Raw genomic sequence first — 25,093 nt, 5'->3', positions numbered from 1 at the left:
CGACCACTGATCCAGGAGAATATACACTCCTCAGTGATCGGGCGTGCAGTAGAGACTCGTGGCTGTGGAAGGCAATGGACGCCTCTCCGGCTGAGCGTGCGAATTTTCTCTTGCCTCGCGAATGCCGTTTAATTCGAGGGTGCGAGAAACATAGCGAACAAGTGGCGGCTGTCCGATTTGTGTGCGCGAAGATGGGGAGCGCCAGCTTTGCTCGACCCCAGTGGGCAGTGGCTGGCGAGATCTCAGAGCGATGCAGGCGTCCGTCGAGCGGATAACTTGCACTGTTCTCTCTTTGTGTCCTGCGCGCCCGTCGGCGCGGCATCATTGCGGTGCTTTGGCCTAACGATAGTTTTGCGCGAAGCAGCGCTCGGACGAGTGTCGGCCTGTTGACTGTGTCGTCTGCAGTTGCAGTGCTGCTGTCCGAGGCTGCCGCACAGATTCCCCTTGGGGAACGTAGCTCGTTAGCAGCCGTCTGCGCCCAGCATACGTTTGCGCTTCGCGCGCTTGTGGTTACACAGTGCGAGCGCGGTGAGAGCGGCATGTGACGTCGGCGTGAGCGCGAAAGCGGCGGTGTATGACGTCACGAACGGCTAGTGGGGCGTGCAAGGATTTATCCCTAGCGGCCTTCTAGAACGGGAGTGCCCGGCGGCGCTATGCAGGAACTGTCTGTAGCAATGAACGGCTGCGGATCTAGTGTGCAGATGTCAGCCCTGAGAACACTGACACACGAACAAGGATAAGAAATAACAGTGAGTTCATAAGCAAATAAACAATGTTTCGTTAACCATGGGGAAAAAGTAAACAAAACGTTTGCAGGGACGTACTATTCATAAAACACGGGTTTTTTTCTTGTTTGACAAGCTTGGCGCGGTAGCACGATGTGGCACTCGATTTGATCCCGGCGCTCACGGGAGTTCAACACGGGCGAACGTGATGTTGTTGGGGCTGGAACACGGCTTTCGGAGCTTTGTCGGACAAGACTTTAGTGACAGCGAAACATGGGAAGTGACATAGTTCATAGAAGATGTGGCGTCCTTCTGTTGTAGCCTCTGCTACCTTTTCTGGACATAATATTTACTTACGTGTTTATTTCTTTATAAAAAAAAAAGGTCGTATGTCTGTTGTAGCTGTCCTCTCCATCTATGTGAAGTTTTCTGTGAATGGAAACTGTTGCATATTTTTTCTCATACTTTGTTCGGAACTCTAGAAAGATCTCTTACTGGTCAAACAACAAATACCAGAGCCTTTAACTAATTTCAAAGTAGATAGTAATACTGTTATACATGTAAGTACCCTACCAATTTAGTTAAATGTTTTGTGCTAATATTTTCATTGACTGAGACTACTGCTTCACTCTTGAAGTTATTTACTGTATCTGCCAGCCTCAAAACATACTCAAGCGAATACTTTCACGATCTGGAACTCTTATCACTCATCTTTGACGCGCTATTTCTGCAGACGACGACTTAGTAAATACGAAATGACATCCACGCTAACTCCCGTTGTGCTCTCTTTATGATATACTTTGGTTTCTTTTTGGACATGGTAGAAGTAGAGTCTATTCGATACAAAGGTGTTTGGGTAGTGGTAATCAATGGACATGAGTGTTTGATGTTGTGTTGTTGTTATCATTATACTCTACAAATAACGTAAATAATGGCGGACGCAGCTGCCCGTCAACTACAATATGAGTATAAAGCTGTAAGTAAACAAACTTGCTTCTTCTTTATATTGATACACTTTATATATTTGATAGGCCTAAATGTTTTGATACTATCGAAAATGTTATTCTCCTAAATTTCAGAATTCAAATCTTGTGCTCCAAGCCGATGTCAGGCTTATCGAACGCCGCAGCCGCGATGAAGCGACCGGTGAAGTTATGTCCCTTGTTGGGAAACTTGATGGGACAAGAATGGGGGACAGGCACCAACGCACTAAACCCGTGAAAGCTGCAGAGAGAAAAGCGAAGTACGTACAATATAATGTATTGATTTATTTTCACGTCGCTGTGTGTCGTTGAATCGAATGTTTTCCTGATGCTTTTCGTCTATAAGCCATTCAGCAGTTCGTAATACATGAGACTGATGACCTCGCTGTTTTGTCTCTTCCCCCAAATCAACACAACCCACCTCGTGGTAGAATTTCATTATAGCTAAATCTTCCACTCATCATCAAAGATCAAACTTGAATGCTATTGGCGTTGAGTGCCACGTAATTTATATATATTGTAGATTGTGGCAGAATTATCATATTTCCCACGATAGTGAATAGTCACGTATAATTCATTTCACTTTGTTGCTCAGTTTCTGCCAACCAGCTAGATGGCCCTTGCGTGTAGACCCTGATTACAGTACGTATTTTTTACATACTAGGAACACTATTTAAAAAATTGTCGAAACACGTCCTCCACCAAAATACTGTCATCTACGTATTTCTGGCCCTTGTTACTTGAGAAATACTACTGCTGGAATTCACAAGGTTGCTGTATACAAGGAATTACATTGTTTGTTACACTAGAGATAGTGACCCTAAAATATATTGAAAACTTCCTTAATCTCAATCTTTTAAATGACACTTTCAAGTTAAGACTTGGATTAACCAAATAATTACATAGTGTACAGACTAGTGAAATTTGTAACACCTAGCTTGCTGTCTCCATTTCACAATATCTTATTATGTTTTGAAATCTGTCTATGTTCACGCACAGTTAGAGAGGGAGCTGCTGCACCCAAGCCCTATCAATTTAACATGTAGTATTTTATCAGTTTTCCTATTCACACATTACTACAGAGATACAACCATAATGTATTGCTTTTGCATGCTACATTAACATCTAAGAGTCATTACTAGGCTTAATAGGAGTTTTATACTATCAGAGGGTTCCAGTTTTGGTTGTGATGAACAGTGTTTTAAATATGGCATGAGCATAAACATTACACCATGCTACAAGTCAGTCTGTTACCATAGCCTACTTTTGCATTCGCATTCATTGGCTTCACCAACTCAGCCAGGTTATCTCATTTGAACCTACTGTAGACCTTGGCCTGTGCTGCTTTCCAATCTCGCTGCACAACCAAGATTTCATGGTGGGTTCCAGTTTCGCATCTTAGCCAAATGTACTCATATATGATTAAGGGTGAGCATTATTGTAATTTTTGATGGGTCGACAGAAGCGTCCGATCCCACGCGGCGGCTTTGACCCGTGGCGTAAGGGTGTTGTCGTGTGTGACGTCATAACGGCGCGGAGTTTGGTTTGAGTGTGGCTGTCTCCAGTTCTGTTTTATCTTATTTTGTTTACTTTTCTGATCTGTTCGTTCTATCTCGTGAGATTTTTTTTTTTTAATTTAAAAACGCTTATTACTTATTTTAATTATCTGTTTCCTCCAATTTCTGTTTTAGCTTATTATATTTATCTTTCTGATCTGTTCGTTCTATCCCGTGAGATTTTTTTTTAAAAAAAGACAAAAAACACTAATCAGCTACTGAAGCATCTTTATCTTCTATGGGTTGCAGGGGTTACGACCCCTGGGGAGGTGGGTGGGTATTCATGCATGGCTGTCTTCACTTACACGTTGTAGCTACGCAAGATGTCTAAATTTGTTTATATTTAGTTTGCCCCCCCACCCAAAACACCCCATTTCCCGCGCTTGTCCCGTTAGTGTCATTAGGCTTCTTGTGGAAAGTGTGTGTGTTTGTTTTTGTTTCCGCCATATTTGTGACGTCATGGGTCAAAGCAGACGGGCGGGATCGGACGCTTCCGTATTTCCTTTTTGATGTGAAACATCAAACAGTATATAATAGTATTATGAATCAAGTGACTGTATAGATCCTGAAAATATTGGTGCCAAAAGCTGTAAACAATCTTGGAAGGCTACATGGTCTTCGTTTCCAGTGCCACACTAAAAGAAAGTTATTTTTCTGCTTGGGCAGTCAGTCGTGATTTCCTTTTTTCTATAGAGTTGCAATAATATTCTCCTGAAGGATGGTATTCAAGTGGACTTCACAAATGAGTCATTTGCAGCAAAGTGACCCTCCCACTGCAATCTATAAGTCACTTTGATTTTTGCTGCATCGTATTAAGTATGAGGATTTACTGTCTTTGTGTGGCTATTACTATAGGAGCTGGTATTCATTGATTTTCTTTGCAGCTGAAAGGTGCAGTCATTTCTGAAGGCTGTAGTGTCACTTTCCCATGTAAACTTTGTTTTTATGAGTGACACAGGATTTTGCCCATGATATTGGTGGGTCATTCCATGTCAGTTCATCCAGGGGCTCCAGCTCATAGTCTCAGATTTGACTGAAATTCAGTTCACTAATTCTACCATGTGTGGAACACTCGTGTACAAAGTGTTAGTTTCCTCTGCAATTAGTTCCAGAATTATGACTTGTGAAAGAAGGTGACTTGACCCGGAAATTGCAACCCGCATCTGGCAATCTATCTTCAGACCCAACTTCAGGTCTTAATAACTTTGGAACTATTCCACACAGTCCAGTGAAATTTTTACAACCCAGTGACATCCATTTAGAGAACACACTCCATGGATCAAAACACCAACAACATATTTTTGAGGGAAAATAAAAAATTCCAAAATGTGATTAAAAAATGTAATACTTTAAAAGGTATTGCCCTCCATGCCAAATATAATTCGCTCAAAAAGGGTATAAATTTTTTTGTGGTAATCTTAATGTGGCCTAAACACACACAGAACTCATCATGCCCATATCAGTCCCAAAAACTGAGTTACATGCACACGGAAATACAAAAATTTGAAAAATTACCTGAAAAACATGGTTTTTCTAAGTGTGGTAGCAGAAAAGGGACAAGTGGTATCCAAGCCAAATTTCACACACTGCATAAGTAGACCATAATGATATATATCTCAAAATTTCAGCATGTTATTGCAAGACATTTGTATACAATCGAAGTTGACTGATGTATTTGGTGATGTAGCCATTGTTCCAGAACACAATTTTGTAAAAACATATCGTAAACTGTTCTGCCTCTTCTTATCCTCTCCCACAACTGTTTACTCACCAAACAACAACATATAGACAGAGTAACCCAACCTATCATTAATGTTTAGTGCACCTTAACTGCTAAAAACCAGTCGATCGTGCTTCGAGCGGAAGTTCTCCCACACTTTAGCTACTGTACTCTGTACATTGAGTGGCAAATTGTACTGTCTTCCTGACGCTGTGGAAGGAACTGGTACTGTCATAAGAATATGTTTAAAAGGAATCCAACAGCTGTCTGCCAAATGTGGCCAATGAAATGATCTTGCTGGCCCTGCTGGTGCCATGAAGTTCACAAATACATCACCTTCTCCTTCACAGCATTCTGCAACACATCCTAAGTACCATTTGTCATCATAAACAGCAATAACATAGCAACCTGGTTGTATGTTGCTGCTTTTGCTTCTGAATCCTGAGTCAGACACACTGTGAAGACATATGTCGTGCATGAACCTATAGTTATAACTGGACAGTCTGCTCATCTACACATTGTCAGAGTCCGTTGAAGAGAAGTGATGATGGCTGCTTTGTAGCAACTCTTCGACTGATTTCACCTCATCTTTCAAAACATAGAATGATTGTATGCCAGAGATATTTTTCTGTACCCAGGTAAATAATTGAAGAGGTGTTAGAATATGACCTTCTGTAAGGTGCTGCAGACTAGCTCGTGATGCCATGCACTTAATGGTAGCACCAATACCATGACATACTTTTTCCATGACTTGTTGCAAAAAATACCATTCTGCATGAATCTGAAAATCATGGTAATGCATGCATAAATTTTTGGGATGTTTACAGTTTTTATACTGACTAGCTGCCCCATCACTTAAGTATTTCACAAAATGTATGTGAGGCAGCTTGTTTTTCACATATGCCATGACAGTGCGAATGTGGGCATGAACTGCAATGGAATCATGAATTAAACAGTCACTAAAATGCACAGGTTCATGACAGACACATCACCTGATTCACCTCTATAGTAAATCGCAAATGGCTGGAGAGTTGCTTGACTATTGTCCCAATGATATCCTTTGATGGCATCTTGAAATATAAATGCATAATTTTCAGAAAAGTCTAGTATTACTATAATTTCATCTTGTTTCAAAGTATCCTTACAAAACCAGAGCTGTGTGTGGTCAGTTTGTCCGTTTTTCGACAACACATTTCAACAAAATCTTCCACTGTACTTTGCTTTGTTTCAAGACTTGTGCGATCCATGTGTGTCCATTGTTTATAAGAAACAAGTTCATCGTCATCTGTAAGGAGTTCACCATACAGTTTGTTATTCATGCGTTCCGCAAGTTTTCACACCTGTGTATCATGCACTGGTAGGAACTGATGTCACACACTAGCAGCTTCCTTGCACCTTTGTAATCCAGACCAGAATCCTTTGTAGCAGCAAACATTAGCTTAGCATTTTGATGGGTCTCACATACACAAACATTGTGTGTGCCCCTTGCACTTACAGGCACAACCCATTTTGGCCGAAGATTGAAAAAAGATGATAAACCTACTTTGGTATTGGGATACTTTTCCTTGAATTCTACATATAGTTCTGATATGTTGCATAGCAACAATCTTTTTTGCATCTGTACAGCCGCACGGGATTAGCCGAGTGGTCTTGAGGCGCTGCAGTCACGAACAGTGCGGCTGGTCCCGGCGGAGGTTCGAGTCCTCCCTCGAGCATGGGTGTGTGTGTTTGTCCTTAGGATAATTTAGGTTAAGTAGTGTGTAAGCTTAGGGACTGATGACCTTAGCAGGTAAGTCCCATAAAATTTCACACTTTTTTTTGCATCTGTACATGTACATTTCCCATTTTCACCATTACATAGTCTTTTTTTTCCATGCATTATTCGGCTGTAGTCATTATTTTCATAAAACTCAGACACTAGCACCTTTATTTCTGAACTGAATTGCTTACCCTGAGCCCTCTGAAGTTGTGGAAGCACTCCTTGGGTTGCTTTTATTTTCCTGGCTTGCTTGACCATATATGTAGAAACATTGAATTCTTTTGCAGTGTAGTCAATAGACCAGCTGGAAGGTGCAAGGGTAAGAATAGCTACTTCTTTCTGGTGCGTCAATATGGCACATTTTTCTTTCAAATCATGCACAATTTTGTCCAAATCAGAGCATTTCTGGCATGATTTCTGTTCCTTTGGAGCAGATAGTTCTTCCTCTTCCACCATTACTGTGTCAGCTATTTTGTGTTTTAATTCCATTTGAGCTTCTTGTAGTTTTCTTCATGGGAGACAAACCAAGAGCAGTCACTGAAGTATTTAATTGCTCATCCATTGTGGTTGTGGGTGGCTGATACTCTTTATCACTGTCATGTAAATTATCAGAATATTCTTCATTTTTTAGCAGTATAACGCACCTGGAACATAACTTTTGTCCTGGTTTCATGTTAAGTCCCATGCACTGATTCACTTTCAATACTGATTTTATATCAATTTCTCTGAGGCTACATTTCACTGTCTTCTTAAGAATCTGAAATGGATCAAAACAACTTCTTTGTAGGAAATAATACTTATCCAGAAACACTTTCATATGATGATAACAAACACTAAAGTTTCTTGGAACTGTACTTCCTGTGCCCACAGGGTGTATCCCGGATCTCCATAGCAACAAATCTTGGTCTGATTCATCCAGATCATATAGTACAAAGTGAATGCCATATTTTGTTCCATATGTTGTTTTATGACATTTAGATGCTTGTGCTCTATCAATACTGCAACTTATTTGAACAAAAGCACCACTGGTACACTCTTCTGCCTCCATACTGACTTTCCACAACAGTACTGACCAGTCGGGAACTAGAATCTTAAAAACATGAGTGACCTGTAATTGTTGCTTGTTTCTTTTGTTGTTCCTGCGTAACAATGACTCATTCTGTACCTGAAAACTACCATTGTTTAACTTTCTGTTGCCTAATGGTTCCCAACAATTGCTGCAGCCTTATCAGAAACAAGCTGTCTGCATCATCACTATTACTTGCTAAATCATGTTAAAAGAAAAATAACCAAATACATCTCTGTCAACTTCTATTGTACACAAATGCCTTGCAATAACAAGTTGAAATTTTACCACATTTTATATTATGGTCTACTTTGCAGTGTTTGAAATTTGGCTTGGATATCACTTGTCCCTTTTGTGCTACCACACTTAGAAAATCCATGTTTTTCAGGTAATTTTTTAAATTTTTGTATTTTCGTGTGCATGTAACTGTTTGTGTGACTGATATGGGCAAGATGAGTCCTGTGTGTGTTTAGGCCACATTAAGCTTACCACAAAAAAATTTATACCCTTTTTGAGTGAATTATATTTGGCATGGAGGGCACCTACAATATGTACCTTCTAACGTATTACATTTTTTTAATCACATTTTGGAATTTTTTATTTTCCGTCAGAAATATATTGTTGGTGTTTTGATCCATGGAGTGTGTTCTCTAAATGGATGTCACTGGGTTGTAAAAATTTCACTGGACTGTGTGGAATAGTTCCAAAGTTATTAAGACCTGAGGTTGGGTCTGAAGATGGATTGCCAGATGCGGGTTGCAATTTCCGGGTCATGCCACCTTCTTTCACAAGCCATAATTCTGGAATTAATTGGCTGGGGAACTTAAAATTTTGTACATGAGTGTTCCACACTTGCTAGCATTGGTGTGCTAAATTTCACCCAAATCTGAGTCTATCAGCTGGAACATTTTCTCAAATTGGTTGAATTGACATGGAATGACCCTGGTGAAACTTTTTCACAGGTTTGTGATGGTGACCTAAATACACAGCAGTATAAAGCATAGCTAGTGTATTAATGCTTCCATTTGCTTTATAGACTTTTCTGGGCCAACATTATTGTATTATTGGCAGTTTAATTTGTTCTAAAACTTATTAACTTTGATTTTTTCTTGACCTGTTATGTCATGCTATGTGATTGTCTAGACACTACTCTGTCCATTCATTGGCATTACAGAAGCATCCCATTCCACCACCACCATCAGCATGGTGGAAAGAGCTATTTTCAGTGTATCAAAGATGGCGACAATGTCTTCACTACATACACACGCCAACAAATGGGAAAACATAAAAATGACGCAGTAACATCTCACTCCAAAAATAAAGTGAAACTAATGGGATAACCATGAAAAATTAGGGGTTTTATGGCATGGATAATCTATATATACCACAATAATAAAAAACACCGCAAGATCCCAAAATAAACAATATCACAAAAAAACAAAATTAGAGCGTTCCACTACATGGGAATCGGACATTTTCTTTGATCTATATAGCTTAACAGCAGCTGTCAGTACTAAAAAACACACACCTATAACTACGAAAAGTGGAACCAAAACCTCAACAACCCCAAAATCTGACATCACAACGTCAATTAAAACACACTCAACCTACCATAAATACACAAAACGTCACAATTACTATAGAATAAACCCAAAACAAAAATTACTTGCCAACAGCGGCATCCGGCAACACTATCTAGGTTGGCCACTGCGAACACACACACACACACACACACACACACACACACACACACACACACAAATGAGCAACTGCAGTATACCACTTTGCTCTTATTGCCCGCATCTCGTGGTCGTGCGGCAGCGTTCTCGCTTCCCACGCCCGGGTTCCCGGGTTCGATTCCCGGCGGGGTCAGGGATTTTCTCTGCCTCGTGATGGCTGGGGTGTTGTGTGCTGTCCTTAGGTTAGTTAGGTTTAAGTAGTTCTAAGTTCTAGAGGACTTATGACCACAGCAGTTGAGTCCCATAGTGCTCAGAGCCATTTGAACTTTGCTCTTAGTGAACAAAATTTAGAAAAATAGATGTTGATGTTTACGTTCTCCCATTTAAAACAAGAATATAAATTCTGTTTGGTTGTAGAGGATAAGTATTTTTTGCATTTACATATTATTTTGAAAGCTCATATGGTCTTTAGCTCCTTATAACATTCGAGTATATTAATCATTTTGCTAAAGATCAGTGACAAATTTGACAATTTCATCGTCAGTCATTTTGTCTGTTTTTGATTTAGGAACTTATAAAATACACATATCTGTTTTCAGTTTCCTTGTCTGTCGAATTAACATTGAATTCTGATGTTACTTTTTTGTTTGACCAAGAGGGAGGAGCTAAAGTTAAAACTCATTTTTTTTTCTTTCATTAGCAATATCATGGCATTAAAATCTTTGCTTTTCCCACCACCTTCATCATCTATCTTATATTCTGTACTGTCAGGAACTTGAACACTATAATCTAATACCCAGTACACTTGTCTTTTCAAAACAAACTTCAAATTTTCTAGCTTCTGTTTGGCATATGAGACCTTGCTGTGATTTGGAATGGAATGGAGTTTTAAGGGAGAGTGTCCCATATTGTCCAACGTTTTATTTGCATCCTGTATGCCGGCCGGTGTGGCCGAGTGGTTCTATGCTCTTCAGTCTGGAACCGCTATGGTCGCAGGTTCCAATACTGCCTAGGGCATGGATGTGTGTGATGTCCTTAGGTTAGTTAGGTTTAAGTAGTTCTAAGTTCTAGGGGACTGATGACCTGAGATGTTAAGTCCCATAGTGCTCAGAGCCATTTGAACCATTTGATTTTGAGCATCCTGTATACTTTCATTTTGAGGCGCTTCCTCATGAAATGTCACCTCTGGGTCGTGTGCACCACTTTCATTTCCATCACTGATTTCACCTTTTTGTTCACAAATCTTACAATGTATTGTACACAGTTTTTTTTGCCTGGATACATATATTCTCCAAGCACTTAATTTTTTAGATAAAGCCAAGCTACTGACCTCTAGGATTTTGTAATTGTCTGTAAATTTTGAAAGGATCACAACCAGTTCTTTGATGACTTTTAAAAACTTCTAAGTAATAGTGCTGTGATGTTAACATATAGTAGTTCTTTCTTGACTTTCTAGAAAGTTTATATTGAACTGTAGTGGTATCAAAACTTGATGGTCGTCACTCAACTCTGAAAATTTTTGAAAAGTTTTTATCAAGATGTAAATTGTCAAATGACATGGTGTTTTAAGTAATTTTCCGACATTACATGAATTCATACTTGCCATTGTAATTACATAAGCATTATTTCACTTAAAAATACACTCCATTACAAGTAGAATGATATATGGCTGGACTGTAAACAAATACAAATTCATATGACCCATCTCACAGAAAGATAAAGAACAACTTAGGCTAAATGGACTAACTGTTGCATGTCAGTGACATTGATTGTTGCATTCTTTTTATGTCTGTGCAGGTCCAAGGTAGCTATTGCAGGCATACAGAACACTTTCTGATGACTGTGAGCAGGTGGTTTACTGCACAGAAATGTCCACTATATTATAGTATGTCAAAAATTACTGAATTAATAAGGTGGAATTTTTTTTTCTCTGGAAGCTAATATGCATGCCTATAATAATTGATATTTACATAGGTTAATATTATGCCCCTGCACCTCACACAGTGGGTGTCAAGTGTCAATAAACTTGCTTCGAAAGGCCCCTTCTTCACCACAGAAAAAAATATTTTGATTTTCGATTTATTTGTGTATCCATTCATAGAAAACCCATTAACAGTTTTATTTTGTTAGAAAGCGTAAAAACTTTAGAATTATTTAAGGACAAAATGAGGTCCCCCAACAGGTTAGAGAAATATAATATGAGCATTTCTCAATGCCTTTTTGATTTTTATAGAAATTGGAAAGTGACATGCATTAATATTTTACGTAATTTTCTTTACAACTTAGCACTTGTATAATTTCATTTCTCCTAACTATATGCTTCTCTTAATTCTGCCGGGGGGGGGGGGGGGGGGGGGGCACGACCAAATGTAAAGCTTCTTAAAGGCTGGAGTTGTGAGTATTTCTGTAGATAAGTACCACTTTGCATGGACATTATCACAGAGCCAACTGATGAGAGCACCACTACTCTGAAAATTCGGTATAAAAGAAAGTTTTAGACTTAAAAAATAAATTACAGAAATTCTTGCATTATAAATCTTAGAAAATATGAAAAGTCTTGTGAGAATCAGAGATGTTGAACTATGAATCCTAGAATTATTGGGGGAATTTGATGTGGGATGTTCCTATGCCAAATAGACCTGTTGGTTATCGGTATTGAACTTATGGAGAAAGACTGATAGGGAAGAAGATATCAGTTATCACATTGTCTTTGTAACTTTATGATGTTTCTATGCCGTATGAATTTGTTTAAAGTGATAAGTTGAAGGTGTGTTGTGAATTGCTTTGAATGGTGTTCCTTCATGCTGCCTGTTTTTCTTTTTCTTTTTTTTTTCCAAAATCTACTTTATGTGAGCTTCGATGGTAGCAATATTCATATGCTTTTGCAAAAATTGTGTAAGTTGGTATGTGGCCCAGGACTGACATAAATTGTGCATCTAACTAATTACAGGAGGCAGAAACGAGATGAAGCTCAGTATGACTTTACACGAATGAAAGGAGCAACGCTGTTGTCAGAGGGTGTGGATGAAATGGTGGGAATACTGTACAGACCAAAGACACAAGAAACACGACAAACGTATGAGGTTTTATTGAGTTTCATCCAAGAAGCTTTGGGAGATCAGGTATGGTACTTGTATATTCTGCAATCTTTTGGCCGTGAGTGTGTGTCCTGATAACAGACTGTGAGGAAAAAAGTTTATTTTCAGTGTGTCTCCACCCTTTGAAGGCAAGGCGTGTCTGTGAGACATATTACAAATATGTCATCATCAGCAATTTAAGATTAAAGTTCTTCGCGAAATTCAACTTGATTGTGATAAGTGGATGTACTACCTTAAGTGACGTGAAAATTTGTGTTTAACCAGGACTCAAACCCAAATTTCCCGCTTATTGCGAGTGTTCGGCTGACCACTTAGGCTATCCAAGCTTGTTACACAGACTGACCCAAACTTCCACATGCTACACACCTTTCTATTTCTCCTCACAGATTATTAATTCATTTACCCACATTTGCACATTAACAAGATTCTCATGCAGGTTTTAGAATCAAGACAGAGAGAAGTCACAGACTATCATGATTTTTGTCACTGGCCCATCTTCGCTTTATATATATTTACAATTGAGACAAACTACAGTTTCAAATATTGAAATTTATTTGAGAAATTCAGCATACTTATTACAGTTAAGTTGAATTTCAGGAATAAATTTCAGTATTTGACACTGAAGTTCATCAAGTATAGACATTTGACATTGTCTAAACTCCTTCCTAAGCATTAGACTACAGTCTTTAGCAATACACATATTTGTTGCTCCTCATAATGTCATCTTTACTTCACTTACAGTAACTTTGTGATTGACATATGTCCCACGCACCTCTGTTCCATTTCTTTTTCAGTATATTGATAATTATTCATTTCCACTACAGTCTATTTCCTGATGCACTTGTTTGTTATCTTGCCTTACCCTTGCAATTCCCAAATAAATCTCTCTATTGCTCTCTGAGTAACCACCAGTTTCTGAATGAAATATACCTTTAAAATCCATATCTCATTGCCATAGGGTAAAGGTGGTTGTACTTTCAATTTCAGACACATTGGACGTTTAGTTTCATAGCTTTTATCTGAATTGTTAGACTTGTTCTTGTTTCTCTGTATCATACATGTCTGAAGTCTACAATCGGTTTTGTGTGTGTGGCTACCAATTACTCAATAAGAGAAGCATGAAAATTTTTAAATCAAATGATGCCATTTACCGTTTATAGTGTGTTATCCTGAATGACTCGTAAGATAGCTTGAGCCATCCAGGTGAGAGCTGCGACCAGCTTAAACTATGATTGATTAGTGTTTTTCCCATGTGTGTCTGTGAAGAAATGAATGTTATGTTTTTTGTAGAGTGTATTAACTTTTTCTAAGTGGTTGCATTTATTTTATTGTTAGTGTTTGTGTGAACTTTTTTCAGTGTAGCTTCATACCACCATTATTGCTGTTGTTGCCTGATTCACTTTATATTTTGTGGCTGTTGTTAGTGTAGCACCTGAGTAGTCGTTATAGCTCCAGCCATCAAGGTAAGAGCTGTCACCAGCAGGAGCAGCTGTTCTCTTTCCACACAGGGATTAGTTTAGTGTTTTTTGCATGTGCTTCCATGGAGACATTAATATTATCTGTGTTGGGTAGAGTTTTTCTTAAGAGTTTGTATATCTTTTGAACAATAACTTGTGTAACCTATTTTTTATGTTCTGATAATAGGAGCAGGATAGCAGCAGTATGCAGATTGCACCTAGTGACTACTGGGTTGATGTTATATATCTTGTTGTATGGACAAACTTAATTTCATGATGGGTAGTGACTGTGCCAGTTGTGCATGGATGCAGGGGGGAATTGTCCACTGTCTGGGAACAGTTGGAAGCTATATTGGTCTGCTAAACAGAATTCGGGCCGTCATCCTGGGCTGTGGTGGCATTGAGGCACCTGAGACAAAAGTTACCTTAAGTTCCTAGTGTTACAGTGCCTTCGGATTTAGTTGTCCTAGCTGGTCCCCATTCACCTGAGCGTGAGTAGCGAACAGTGGAGACAGTTGCAAATCTATGAATGAAAGGTACACTGACCACAAGGTTGTCCCCTTTATGCCTTAAAAACAGGTTTGAGGTCTTACCATTATTGAAAGTACATCTGAGCCACCATGAAATACCACATCTGTTGGGACTGGCCAATCTATCTAAAAGGTCCATGCAAGTACAGAGGGTTCCTGTTAACTCCAACATTGAGTGAACGATGGAACCCCTTAGCTAAACAGCAGGCAGGTTGGAAACGAAAGCTAGTGTCCACTCTGTGTATTTGTTGGGATGTTTTCTCACAAATGCAGGTGAGGCTTTGGTGGAGCCTATGGAGAGGACTGGATGCATCCTGCTCCAGATTGTGACTCATGGCACCAGTGACGCCTACCTCCTGTATTCAGAAGCCATCGCTTGATTGTCACAGTGACTGGCTGCATCAGTAATGACTGTTTGCTGTGCGTGTAGTCTGGAAGCTGAGCTATCGATTTACAGTATTGTTCCATCACTGTCGTATGGTTTGGATTTGAGTGGAAGGCTTGTATCACTCAGATGATTCTATATTGATTTGGACGCAGATTGTAGGGTGAAGACTTTTAGGACCACTCTTGATAGGTCAGGGGTACACTATGCACAAGGAAGGTCCTGCTGGGGTAACAGAGTGTGTGTGGCATGGACATTTAATTGTTCAGGATAGAGAAAATCCTGTGTGACCTTGGTAAATGTTATAATTCTTGAGAGAGAGAGAGAGAGAGAGAAAGGAATAACAGCCCAAATAATTACAGAGTGACAGAGTGAAGTGATTGTCATGGCAGAGCATAGAAAAAAATGTGAATATAGAATTAGTTAACAGTGGGAACACCCTGGAAAGGTCTCACAATTGGTCTCATTTCGAAACTGTAATAATGCCCACATAGTAATAGAGGCAGAAAACTAACTGTAAATGTGTATTAATGGCAGTGAAGTTCTGAATTTCAATTGGAATGTCTATTGCAAAATTACCCTGGATGCTGGTGATGAAGGCCTTTTTATAGTCATAAAGTCAATTAATACTTTTGTAGACCCTGTGTCCCAAGAGCAGTAATGGTGAAACATTTCAAGTAGAAGTTGAATAAGGTTGCAAATTTCCTGGCCATGTTATAGTGATACAGGGAAATTTCAACTTTGCAGCTATAGACTGGAAGCTTCAAGTGATTACGGTATGTTGGGTAATAGAGTCAGAGAACTGAGTGGAATTGTTCTTAATGCTTTATCCAAAAATTAACTTGAACAGTTAATAAGAAACCAACTCATGAGTGTTATGCCTTAAGAGTCCATTTCAAGTAGAACACAGCATGTCATCGTTAAAAGAGATAAATCTTCAGTTGTGACAGTTGCTCTGGGCATATCCGAAGAAAGTGTTATATGAACATTACTGTTCACAATAAATGTATATGACCTAGTAGATAACACTAGAAGCTCTATGAGGTTGTTTGTGGCTTATGATGTTGGTATTTAAAGTGGGACAACTACACTTGTTTGAAGGATAGGCAGATGTCAGACTGAGATTCATTGAAAGAAACCTTGGGAAGCGTAGTCCACCCACGAAGGAAGCAGCAAAGAAAGCCCTCTTTCAACCAGTAATTATTGGATATTGCTCATCAGTGTGGGACTTGTACTGTGTAGGATTGACGGATAATATAGTGAAGAACCAGAGAAGAGCAGCATGTTTCATCTCAGGTTTGTTTAGTAAAGATGAAAAGTATCACACAGGTGCTCACCAACTCCAGTGGCAAACACTGAAAGATACGTTGTACATCACGATGCGGCGTATGTAGAAATTATGAAAGCATATACATTTATAAACCAGTGTGTTGCTTTGTCCTATACATATGTCATGAAAATATCAGGGAGGTAAGAGATCATAGCTCGCACAGACGCCGACCAACAGTCATTCTTCCTATGCACAGTTCGTGACTGGAACAGGAAAGGGGTGGGAGTGACAGTGGTATACAAAAATACACACCACCACACACAATAAGGTGGCCTGCAGAGTGTAGATTAGAACTGACTGTACTTGAATTAGATGATCTCTTTGGAGGCAGTAGTGTGTGAGAGATATTATATCACTGCTCTCAGTGAGGGCTTCGGAGTTCAGATTTTGAGTTCTGTCTTAACATAAATAAATTGAATTTACAAAACACAAAAGTGTTAGGGCACTTTAACCTAATAATTATAGACATATTTCAATATTTGATTACCAGAGGAAAATTGGGCTACTTTTACAAAATAAGTAAATAAAAATAAAAAAATAATGATGAAACAAAATCAGCCAGCTGGTAAGTCAGTGCAGCAAAATGGATGTGGATGAAAATATCAAACCCATTACTGTGTAGATAGATGGAATATTGTTCTACATAGTGTGTAGCTACCAAATCTAACCAAAAGTTGTACCAGAGATCATGTGTTGTACTTTACCTGTTTTATTTATTTCTGTGTTATCCTGTTAACAGCCGCGAGACATCCTGTGTGGAGCAGCTGATGAAGTTTTGGCAGTTCTTAAGAATGATCGATTAAAAGAGAGGGAAAAGAAGAAAGAAACAGAGTCACTACTCGGTAGTCTGACTGATGAAAGATTTGCCCTCTTGGTCAACCTTGGTAAAAAGATCACAGACTTTGGAACAGAAGAAAAAACACAGACCTCCGGTATGTGTAGGATATTTTATTGTAAGCTCTTGTGTTTAGGGATAGAAAGCCTCAAGTGTTTCTCACCTTGGATATTTATGCACATACTATTGATTTGGAAAAGAAATTTGTGTTATTGTACCTATAATGGCATAACACTGCTCTCAAATTGTAAATATTGTGGAATACACAGTTACTAAAATATTCCAGCTATAAAAGAGATAATGTACCGGTACTAAAATAATATGATATGTAAACAGTTTTCCTTCATCTGCATCTAATGTCCAAATTTGCTGGATGATGAAGAATATCAATGCCAAATCCTGTTCTAGACAGAGTTCGGTATGTTCTGATTAATGGTATTTAACATATTCCCATAACATAATTTACTGCATGATTCTGAAGAAGTCATTAGATGCCTTCACTCAGTTATATTTAAGAATATCAGTTGCTTAACATGCAGAATTCGTTTATGCACATTCATATTGAACTTGGGTGTGCTACTATTATTTTCTAGGCAGTGTATAGTTGTCTGTTTACTGCTGTACATTGCATGTTTTTTCCCTTTATTACTTGGGTGTGTTATGTCACTTAACGGTTGCCATGCTTTAACGCTCTATGCATTTCCTGTCCTCCCTGTGTAGATTCCTCACTAGATTTGATAAGCATATATGATCTTTCTCCTACACATAATCTCACCTGTGTACAACTTATCTTTGAGACCATATCATTGCTTGACTCCTGGAAATAACCTTCTATTAACCTTAGGAACCTGGGCAACCACACATTTTAATCCTATATATTTTCTTTGATCAAGTTTCTTCAATACTGGCAGATTACTGTTTCCGTGGTGCTCAATGTTCGCCCACTTTATTAATCATATTCTAAGGATCTTTCTGTACTGTGTGCTGTAGTGTTTTCAGAGAATCTTTTGGATTATTTTGTGAGGGAAAAAAGATTGAAAGGCTCGGAAGTGAGTGGACTTTGTAAGGGTTGGTTGTGGAAAGTCATTCGGCCCTTGCAGTCATGTGAGGCATAACGGGACAGTCGAGAGGAAACCAATAATAGCATGCCGTTGACAAATAAGATATAAAAACCCTACAAGTTGAAAGTGGTAAACATGCCCTTCCCATTCAAGGATAGTGGGTGAGAATAGCAGAATAAATCAGGCTAATATGCTTACCTTCTTTGCTTCTTTGTGTATCGGTTATACTCCTATTTCCAATCTCTGCTCATTTTGTCTGTGATTGACCTCCACTATTTCTAGTTTCTCGTATGCTGTAACCCTGTATATCATGCTGGGATAAGCACTGTGGTCATGGTCATTGGTGCACTAGAATCAAAAAAATCCATCGTCGGCATGTGTGTGAGCCAGCTGCCAGTGGCCAACCGTGACTAGTGCATGTGGCATGGCACCTGCCATGCCATCTGTCGGAGCTGTTCCCTATATAAGGCCAGTGCAGCAGGTGCTCATCTTTGGATATATTCTATTGCTTTGTACTGTTTCTATGCTTGTGTGCGCTTGAATGTGGATTAATGAACTCTTGTCTTTTGTGGCCCCACTACTGCGTGTGTTTTAAATTATGACATCTTATTCTCATATTTTGTCTGTTTCTTACACTTCATTCTTGACTCGCTCTTATCGTATTCTGACACTGTGATCTTAGTCTCAGTCTTCTTGGTTTACTTTTATGTATACCCCTAATAAAATCCTGCTTCCTCCACCTTCATTTCTCTTTTGTGGGCAATGAACATCACGTTATAAGCACTCGGAGATCCAACATTTCTATTTGTGTCAGTCTGATTAACAGAATTCCATTTTCTTCTCTATTTCATCAATCTTCTATAAATAAGGGACACCTGGATATTGGTTATGTAAACATGTCACTTCATTCTGAGCATGTTTTATTGTTGGAAACTCCGTCGCAAATAACTGCTAGTTGCATTGTGAAGTGTATTTTCACTGTTGCAGGCAATGACCCTGACAATTTATTTTCTTTATTTTTATTCAGTACTACATATGGTGGAAGGAAATGTTTTGTAGTAAACAATTGTTAAACACAGAGATCAAAATATATCTGATCCAGAAAATTTTTATTAGTCTGATATTCAATGAGCTGCATACAATAAGCTGATTTAGTTAATAAATTGTCTCTGTTCTGATTTTTATTTTTTATTCTAGTTGTTTGTTTTTTTCTTTTTGTTGCCACTAAATTTCATTAATTACAAACTTGCATTGGTAGATCAACTATGCTGTTACAAAATGCAATTTGAAATTTTCAGAGGAAAATATTGATGAAACATATGGCATAAATGTGCAGTTTGAAGAATCTGAGGAGGAAGATGATGAAGATATGTATGGTGAAATCCGTGAAGAAGAGGATGATGATGAAGGAGAAGAAGCAAAGCTGGACCGTGCAATTCATGCCGAAAATGTGAGTGTGGTAATATGTTTAAGCTAATAGTTGCTGCACTGAACATGCGCCACTTTAGAGGATGTGTTTGGAAAATATTTGCTTTGTTTATTATTTTTTGTATCTTTTGTAGAATGTCTACAGTGTTTTACATAATATACTTAGCAAAATATTTTCAACTGCCTGTTTAATCATCTGTGAGAAAAGAATCATTTGCTCAAAATATTATATTACGACAAGAAAAATAATGAAACTTCCTGGCAGACTAAAACTGTGTGCTGGGCCGAGACTCGAACTCAGGACCTTTGCATTTCGCGGGCAAGTGCTCTACCAACTGAGCTACCCAAGCACGACTCATGCCCCGCACTCACAGCTTTACTTCTGCCAGTAGCTCGTCTCCTACCTCCCAAACTTTACAGAAGCTCTCCTTTCAGGAGTGCTAGTTCTGCAAGGTTTGCAGTAGAGCTTCTGTAGAGTTTGGGAGGTAGGAGATGAGGTACTGGCAGAAGTAAAGCTGTGAGGGCGGGGCGTGAGTCGTGCCTGGGTAGTTCAGTTGGTAGAGCACTTGCCCGCGAAAGGCAAAGGTCCCGATTTCGAGTCTCGGCCCGGCACACAGTTTTAATCTGCCAGGGAGTTTCATTATTTTTCTTGTCGTAATATAATATTTTGAGCAAATGATTCTTTTCTCACAGATGATTAAACAGGCAGAACATGCAGGCAGAACATGCGCCACTTTAGAGGATGTGTTTGGAAAATATTTGCTTTGTTTATTATTTTTTGTATCTTTTGTAGAATGTCTACAGTGTTTTACATAATATACTTAGCAAAATATTTTCAACTGCCTGTTTAATCATCTGTGAGAAAAGAATCATTTGCTCAAAATATTATATTACGACAAGAAAAATAATGAAACTTCCTGGCAGACTAAAACTGTGTGCTGGGCCGAGACTCGAACTCAGGACCTTTGCATTTCGCGGGCAAGTGCTCTACCAACTGAGCTACCCAAGCACGACTCATGCCCCGCACTCACAGCTTTACTTCTGCCAGTAGCTCGTCTCCTACCTCCCAAACTTTACAGAAGCTCTCCTTTCAGGAGTGCTAGTTCTGCAAGGTTTGCAGTAGAGCTTCTGTAGAGTTTGGGAGGTAGGAGATGAGGTACTGGCAGAAGTAAAGCTGTGAGGGCGGGGCGTGAGTCGTGCCTGGGTAGTTCAGTTGGTAGAGCACTTGCCCGCGAAAGGCAAAGGTCCCGATTTCGAGTCTCGGCCCGGCACACAGTTTTAATCTGCCAGGGAGTTTCATATCAGCGCACACTGCGCTGCAGAGTGAAAATCTCATTCAAGAAAAATAATAACTGTAAATGCAGGATCTATCAGGATGTTGTGTAGGGAATGAATTTTTCTGATAATGTTGCAATAATAGATAGCACAGGACAGCAAGTGCAACAACATACAGCTAAGAGTTCTCTTCCCTCTGTGACAGTACAGGTAAGAACAACAGACGCATTCAGAATTTTAGAATAACAAGTTCTCTGTATAGTAGTGAATATGATAATGGAAAATACTGGGTTGTATCAAGTTCTTTTCAGATCAACCATCCAGTATCTAGTTCACAGACAGTTGTTTCATGCCACACACTCCCTCTTTTTACTTCAGCCACAACAGATGGCCATGTTATGTTTTAGGTCAGTGTATTCTAATCCGTACTGTTCTTTCAACACATTACCACTCCCTCCCCTCCCCCAAACACACATGCAGCATGACTATATCTCTGTGCACAAATTGTAACCATGCACATATTCCGTGCATTCGTATTCCTGTTCCCCCTCCCATGTGTACGTACATGTGTGTGTGTTTTGAACACTAGAAAGAGCTTTTATCATATTATGCTACATACATTGAATATTTTTTCACATAATCACCCTGGGGATTGAGACATTAGTTGTAATAGTGATTAGCTTTCCTCTCTGTCTGCAAAATAGCTACCATCAGCATGGAAAGCTAATTTATAATTGTCACAGTTGCATGCTGCTGCGTCAGCTCTACAACTTCCTCAGTGATTGTAATAGCACCTTTTGGATTACCCATCCTTTGTCAACAAGTGCCTTCCACCTTTCCCCAAAATTGAAAAAGTAGGTGGATGATATTTCACCTCAGATGAGGAACTGCTAGACATTGACATGGCTTGATGAAGAGTCAGTAGCATTTTTTCAGAAGATGGAAAAGCTGTACACTGTGCTCTACGAGGTGCTATCCAAAATGTTTGGGACTGGTGCTGCCATCTGTTGAAAACCTTACCTTTGGACTGATGGTCACAATCACCCTTAAGTAGTTCCCATCCGCACGTACACACCGGTCCCAGCACTTCTGCCATTGGTCAAACGTTTTCTGGAAGTCCTGTTCTTTGAGGGTGTTTTTCATCGCAAGTGATGCTTCTTGAATTTTCTCTAGTGTGTTGAACCAACAGCCTTTCAACTTGAGTTTCGGTTTTGAGAATAGAGCAAAGTCGCAAGGTGCCAAATCTAGAAAGTACGGTGGGTGAGCTACAACTGCCATGTTGTTTTGTAGCAAAAAGGTCCTGGTGAGCTAGGACATGTGACAAGGTGCGGTCTTGTGATGCAGCAGCCAGTTCCCATGACACCAAAGTTCGCACCATCAACGCTGCATGTTTTCATGGAGCCATCGCAAAACATCACAGCAGTATGCGGAATTCACTGTTTGGTTGGGTGGGATGAATTCTTTGTGCACAATTCCCTTAGAACCAAAGAAAATGATGATTATGCTCTTCACTGTGCTCTTCACCTGCCTCGCTTTTTTATCTTGGAGAGCCTGGGCTCTTCCACTGGGACGATTGTTGCTTTGTCTCTGGGTCATAACTATAAATCCAGCTCTTGTCACCGGTGATAACCTGTGACAAGAAGGTTGGATCGTCAGATGTGGCCTGATGAAGGTCTGTGCCTTCTGATTGGCAGTCAAGGTCCTTGGTACAAATTTTGCGGCAACACGATGCATGCCCGGTTGCGACATGATGCATGCCCGATTCATCAGTCTGCATTTGTGGACATGTCCCATAAACAATACCCACTTCATCCACAAGGTCTTGAACGGTTCGACGTCGATCCTCACAAACCAATTGTTGAAGTTTGGCAACTAGGTCTGGCATTGTGCGGCTAACGGTCCTTCCAGTGTGAGCATCATCTTCGATGTCTGTACGGCTGGCCCTGAACTGAGCATGCCACTCAAACGCATGCATACTGCTCGTGCTCTGCCCCCAAACACTCGATGAATCATTGCAAGGGTCTCCGTAGCACTTTTCCCAAGATTCGCACAGAATTTGATACACACGCACTGTTCCGTTCGCGGATTCATTGTAAAATCGCCATACACCAAACACAGAGTATTACGGAAATCACTGTGGACACACAATCCGTCCTCCCAGCTGAATGCTACTCCGCACACTGACTTATCAGGTATGCAGCTCTGGCCACCTAACGGTACAAAGATCCACCTCGTACATCTGCAACATTGATGTTCATTCCTTTTATGTTGAATGTAAACATTGTCAGGATAAAATACTCTTGAGTGGACTTTACCATGAGTGTAAACTCACATTAACTTCTTCTTCATTGCCCATTTCCAGCTTCCTGGGTATGTTTGTAAATCAGTGGCTTCCATCATTGTCTATCTTTTATTTATTTATTTATTTATTTACACGTCAAGTTCCACAGGACCAAATTGAGGAGCAAATCTCCAAGGTCATAGACTGTGTCAGTACATGAAATTACAACATAAAAGTAATAACAGATAAAAATAAAATCTTTATGAACCGAAAAAAGTCAATCCATAAGTTAAAGTGAATGCAATCAACAATACAAGAAGAATCAGCTTAATTTTCAAGGAAATCCTCGACAGACTAGAAGGAGTGATGGATGAAGAAACTCTTCAGTTTCAATTTGAAAGTGCATGGATTATTGCCAAGATTTTTGAATTCGAGTGGTAGCTTATTAAAACTGGATGCAGCAGTATACTGCACACCTTTCTGTACAAGAGTTAAGGAAGTCCAATCCAAATGCAGATTAGATTTCTGCAGAGTATTAACTGAGTGAAAGCTGCTTATTCTTGGGAATAAGCTAATCTTGTTAACAAGAAATGACAGGAAGGGAATTGTGTTTGTGTGTGTGTGTGTGTGTTTGTGTGTGTGTGTGTGTGTGTATTGAGAGGCCAATGTCAAAATACCCAGACTTATGAACAGGGGTCGACAAGAGGTTTGTGAACTTACACCACTTATTGCCCAAACCGCCCATTTATGAGCCAAAAGTATACTTTTAGAATGGGAAGAGTTACCCCAAAATATGATAACCATATGACATAAAGGAATGAAAATAAGCAAAGTAGACTAATTCTCATGGCAAATGATCGCTCACTTCAGATACCGTTTGAATAGTAAAAATTGCAGCATTAAGTCTTTGAACAAGATCCTGAACATGGGTTTTCCACGACAGTTTATTATCTGTCTGAACATATAGAAATTTGAACTGTTCAGTTTCACTAATCATATGCCCATTCTGTGAAATTAAAATGTCGGGTTTTGTTGAATTGTGTGTTAAAAACTGTAAAAACTGAGTCTTACTGTGATTTGGCATTAGTTTATTTTCTACATGCTGTGAACTGCACTATTTGAAACCAAGAAAATGTTGCACGCAACATCCTTTACTACCAAGCTGGTGTCATCAGCAAACAGAAATATTTCAGCGTTACTCATAATACTAGAGGAACTATCATTTATATAAATAAGGAACAGGAGTGGCTCCAACTCTGATCCCTGGGGCACCCCTCACTTCACTGCACCCCACTCAGACCCACATCACAGCCATTCTCTATATTGTGAATAATGATCTTTTGCTGTCTGTTGCTAAAGTAAGAGTTGACCAGTTGTGAGCTACTCCCTGTATTCTGTAATGGTCCGACTTCTGGAGCAATATTTTGTAATCAACACAATCAAATGCCTTAGTTAAATAAAAAAATATGCCTATCATTCGAAACCTTTTGTTTAAACCATCCAGTACCTCACAGAGAAAAGAGAAGCATTTTCAATTGTTAAACGACTTCTAAAGCCGCACTGTACATTTGATAGCAAATCGTGTGATTTAAAATGATCAATTATCCTTACATACACAGCCTTTCAATAACTTTAGCAAAAACTGATGGCATAGAAATAGGTGTAAAATTATCTACATTATCCCTTTCTCCCTTTTTATAAAGTGGCTTTACTACTGAATACTTTAATCATTCAGGAAACAAATATGGCTAAATACAGGGCTAACATGTGCAGCACAGTTCTTTAATATTCTGCTAGGCACCCCATCATAACTGTGAGAGTCCTTAGTCTTCAGTGATTTAATTATTGACTCAATCTCCCCCTTGTCTCTATCACAGAGGAATATTTCAGACATCAATCTCGGAAAGGCATTTGCCATGAAAGTT

General features: G+C 39.3%; 1 protein-coding gene across 1 annotated transcript in view; it reads left to right on the top strand.

The window, feature by feature from the left end:
* The first annotated feature begins 1,584 nt into the window (after window positions 1-1,584).
* LOC126161720 (putative U5 small nuclear ribonucleoprotein 200 kDa helicase) overlaps window positions 1,585-25,093 on the top strand; it is a 118,901-nt gene continuing 95,392 nt past the window's right edge. The window contains exons 1-5 of the mRNA XM_049917755.1: window positions 1,585-1,701; window positions 1,805-1,968; window positions 12,439-12,610; window positions 17,028-17,220; window positions 19,483-19,634. Coding sequence (XP_049773712.1) covers window positions 1,657-1,701; window positions 1,805-1,968; window positions 12,439-12,610; window positions 17,028-17,220; window positions 19,483-19,634 — 726 coding nt within the window. The 5' untranslated portion in view covers window positions 1,585-1,656. The remainder of the gene's footprint in view (window positions 1,702-1,804; window positions 1,969-12,438; window positions 12,611-17,027; window positions 17,221-19,482; window positions 19,635-25,093) is intronic.

Source organism: Schistocerca cancellata, chromosome 2, assembly GCF_023864275.1.
Source record: "Schistocerca cancellata isolate TAMUIC-IGC-003103 chromosome 2, iqSchCanc2.1, whole genome shotgun sequence".
NCBI classification, from domain to species: domain Eukaryota; kingdom Metazoa; phylum Arthropoda; class Insecta; order Orthoptera; family Acrididae; genus Schistocerca; species Schistocerca cancellata.
This window is presented reverse-complemented; position numbering and strand designations above follow the sequence as displayed.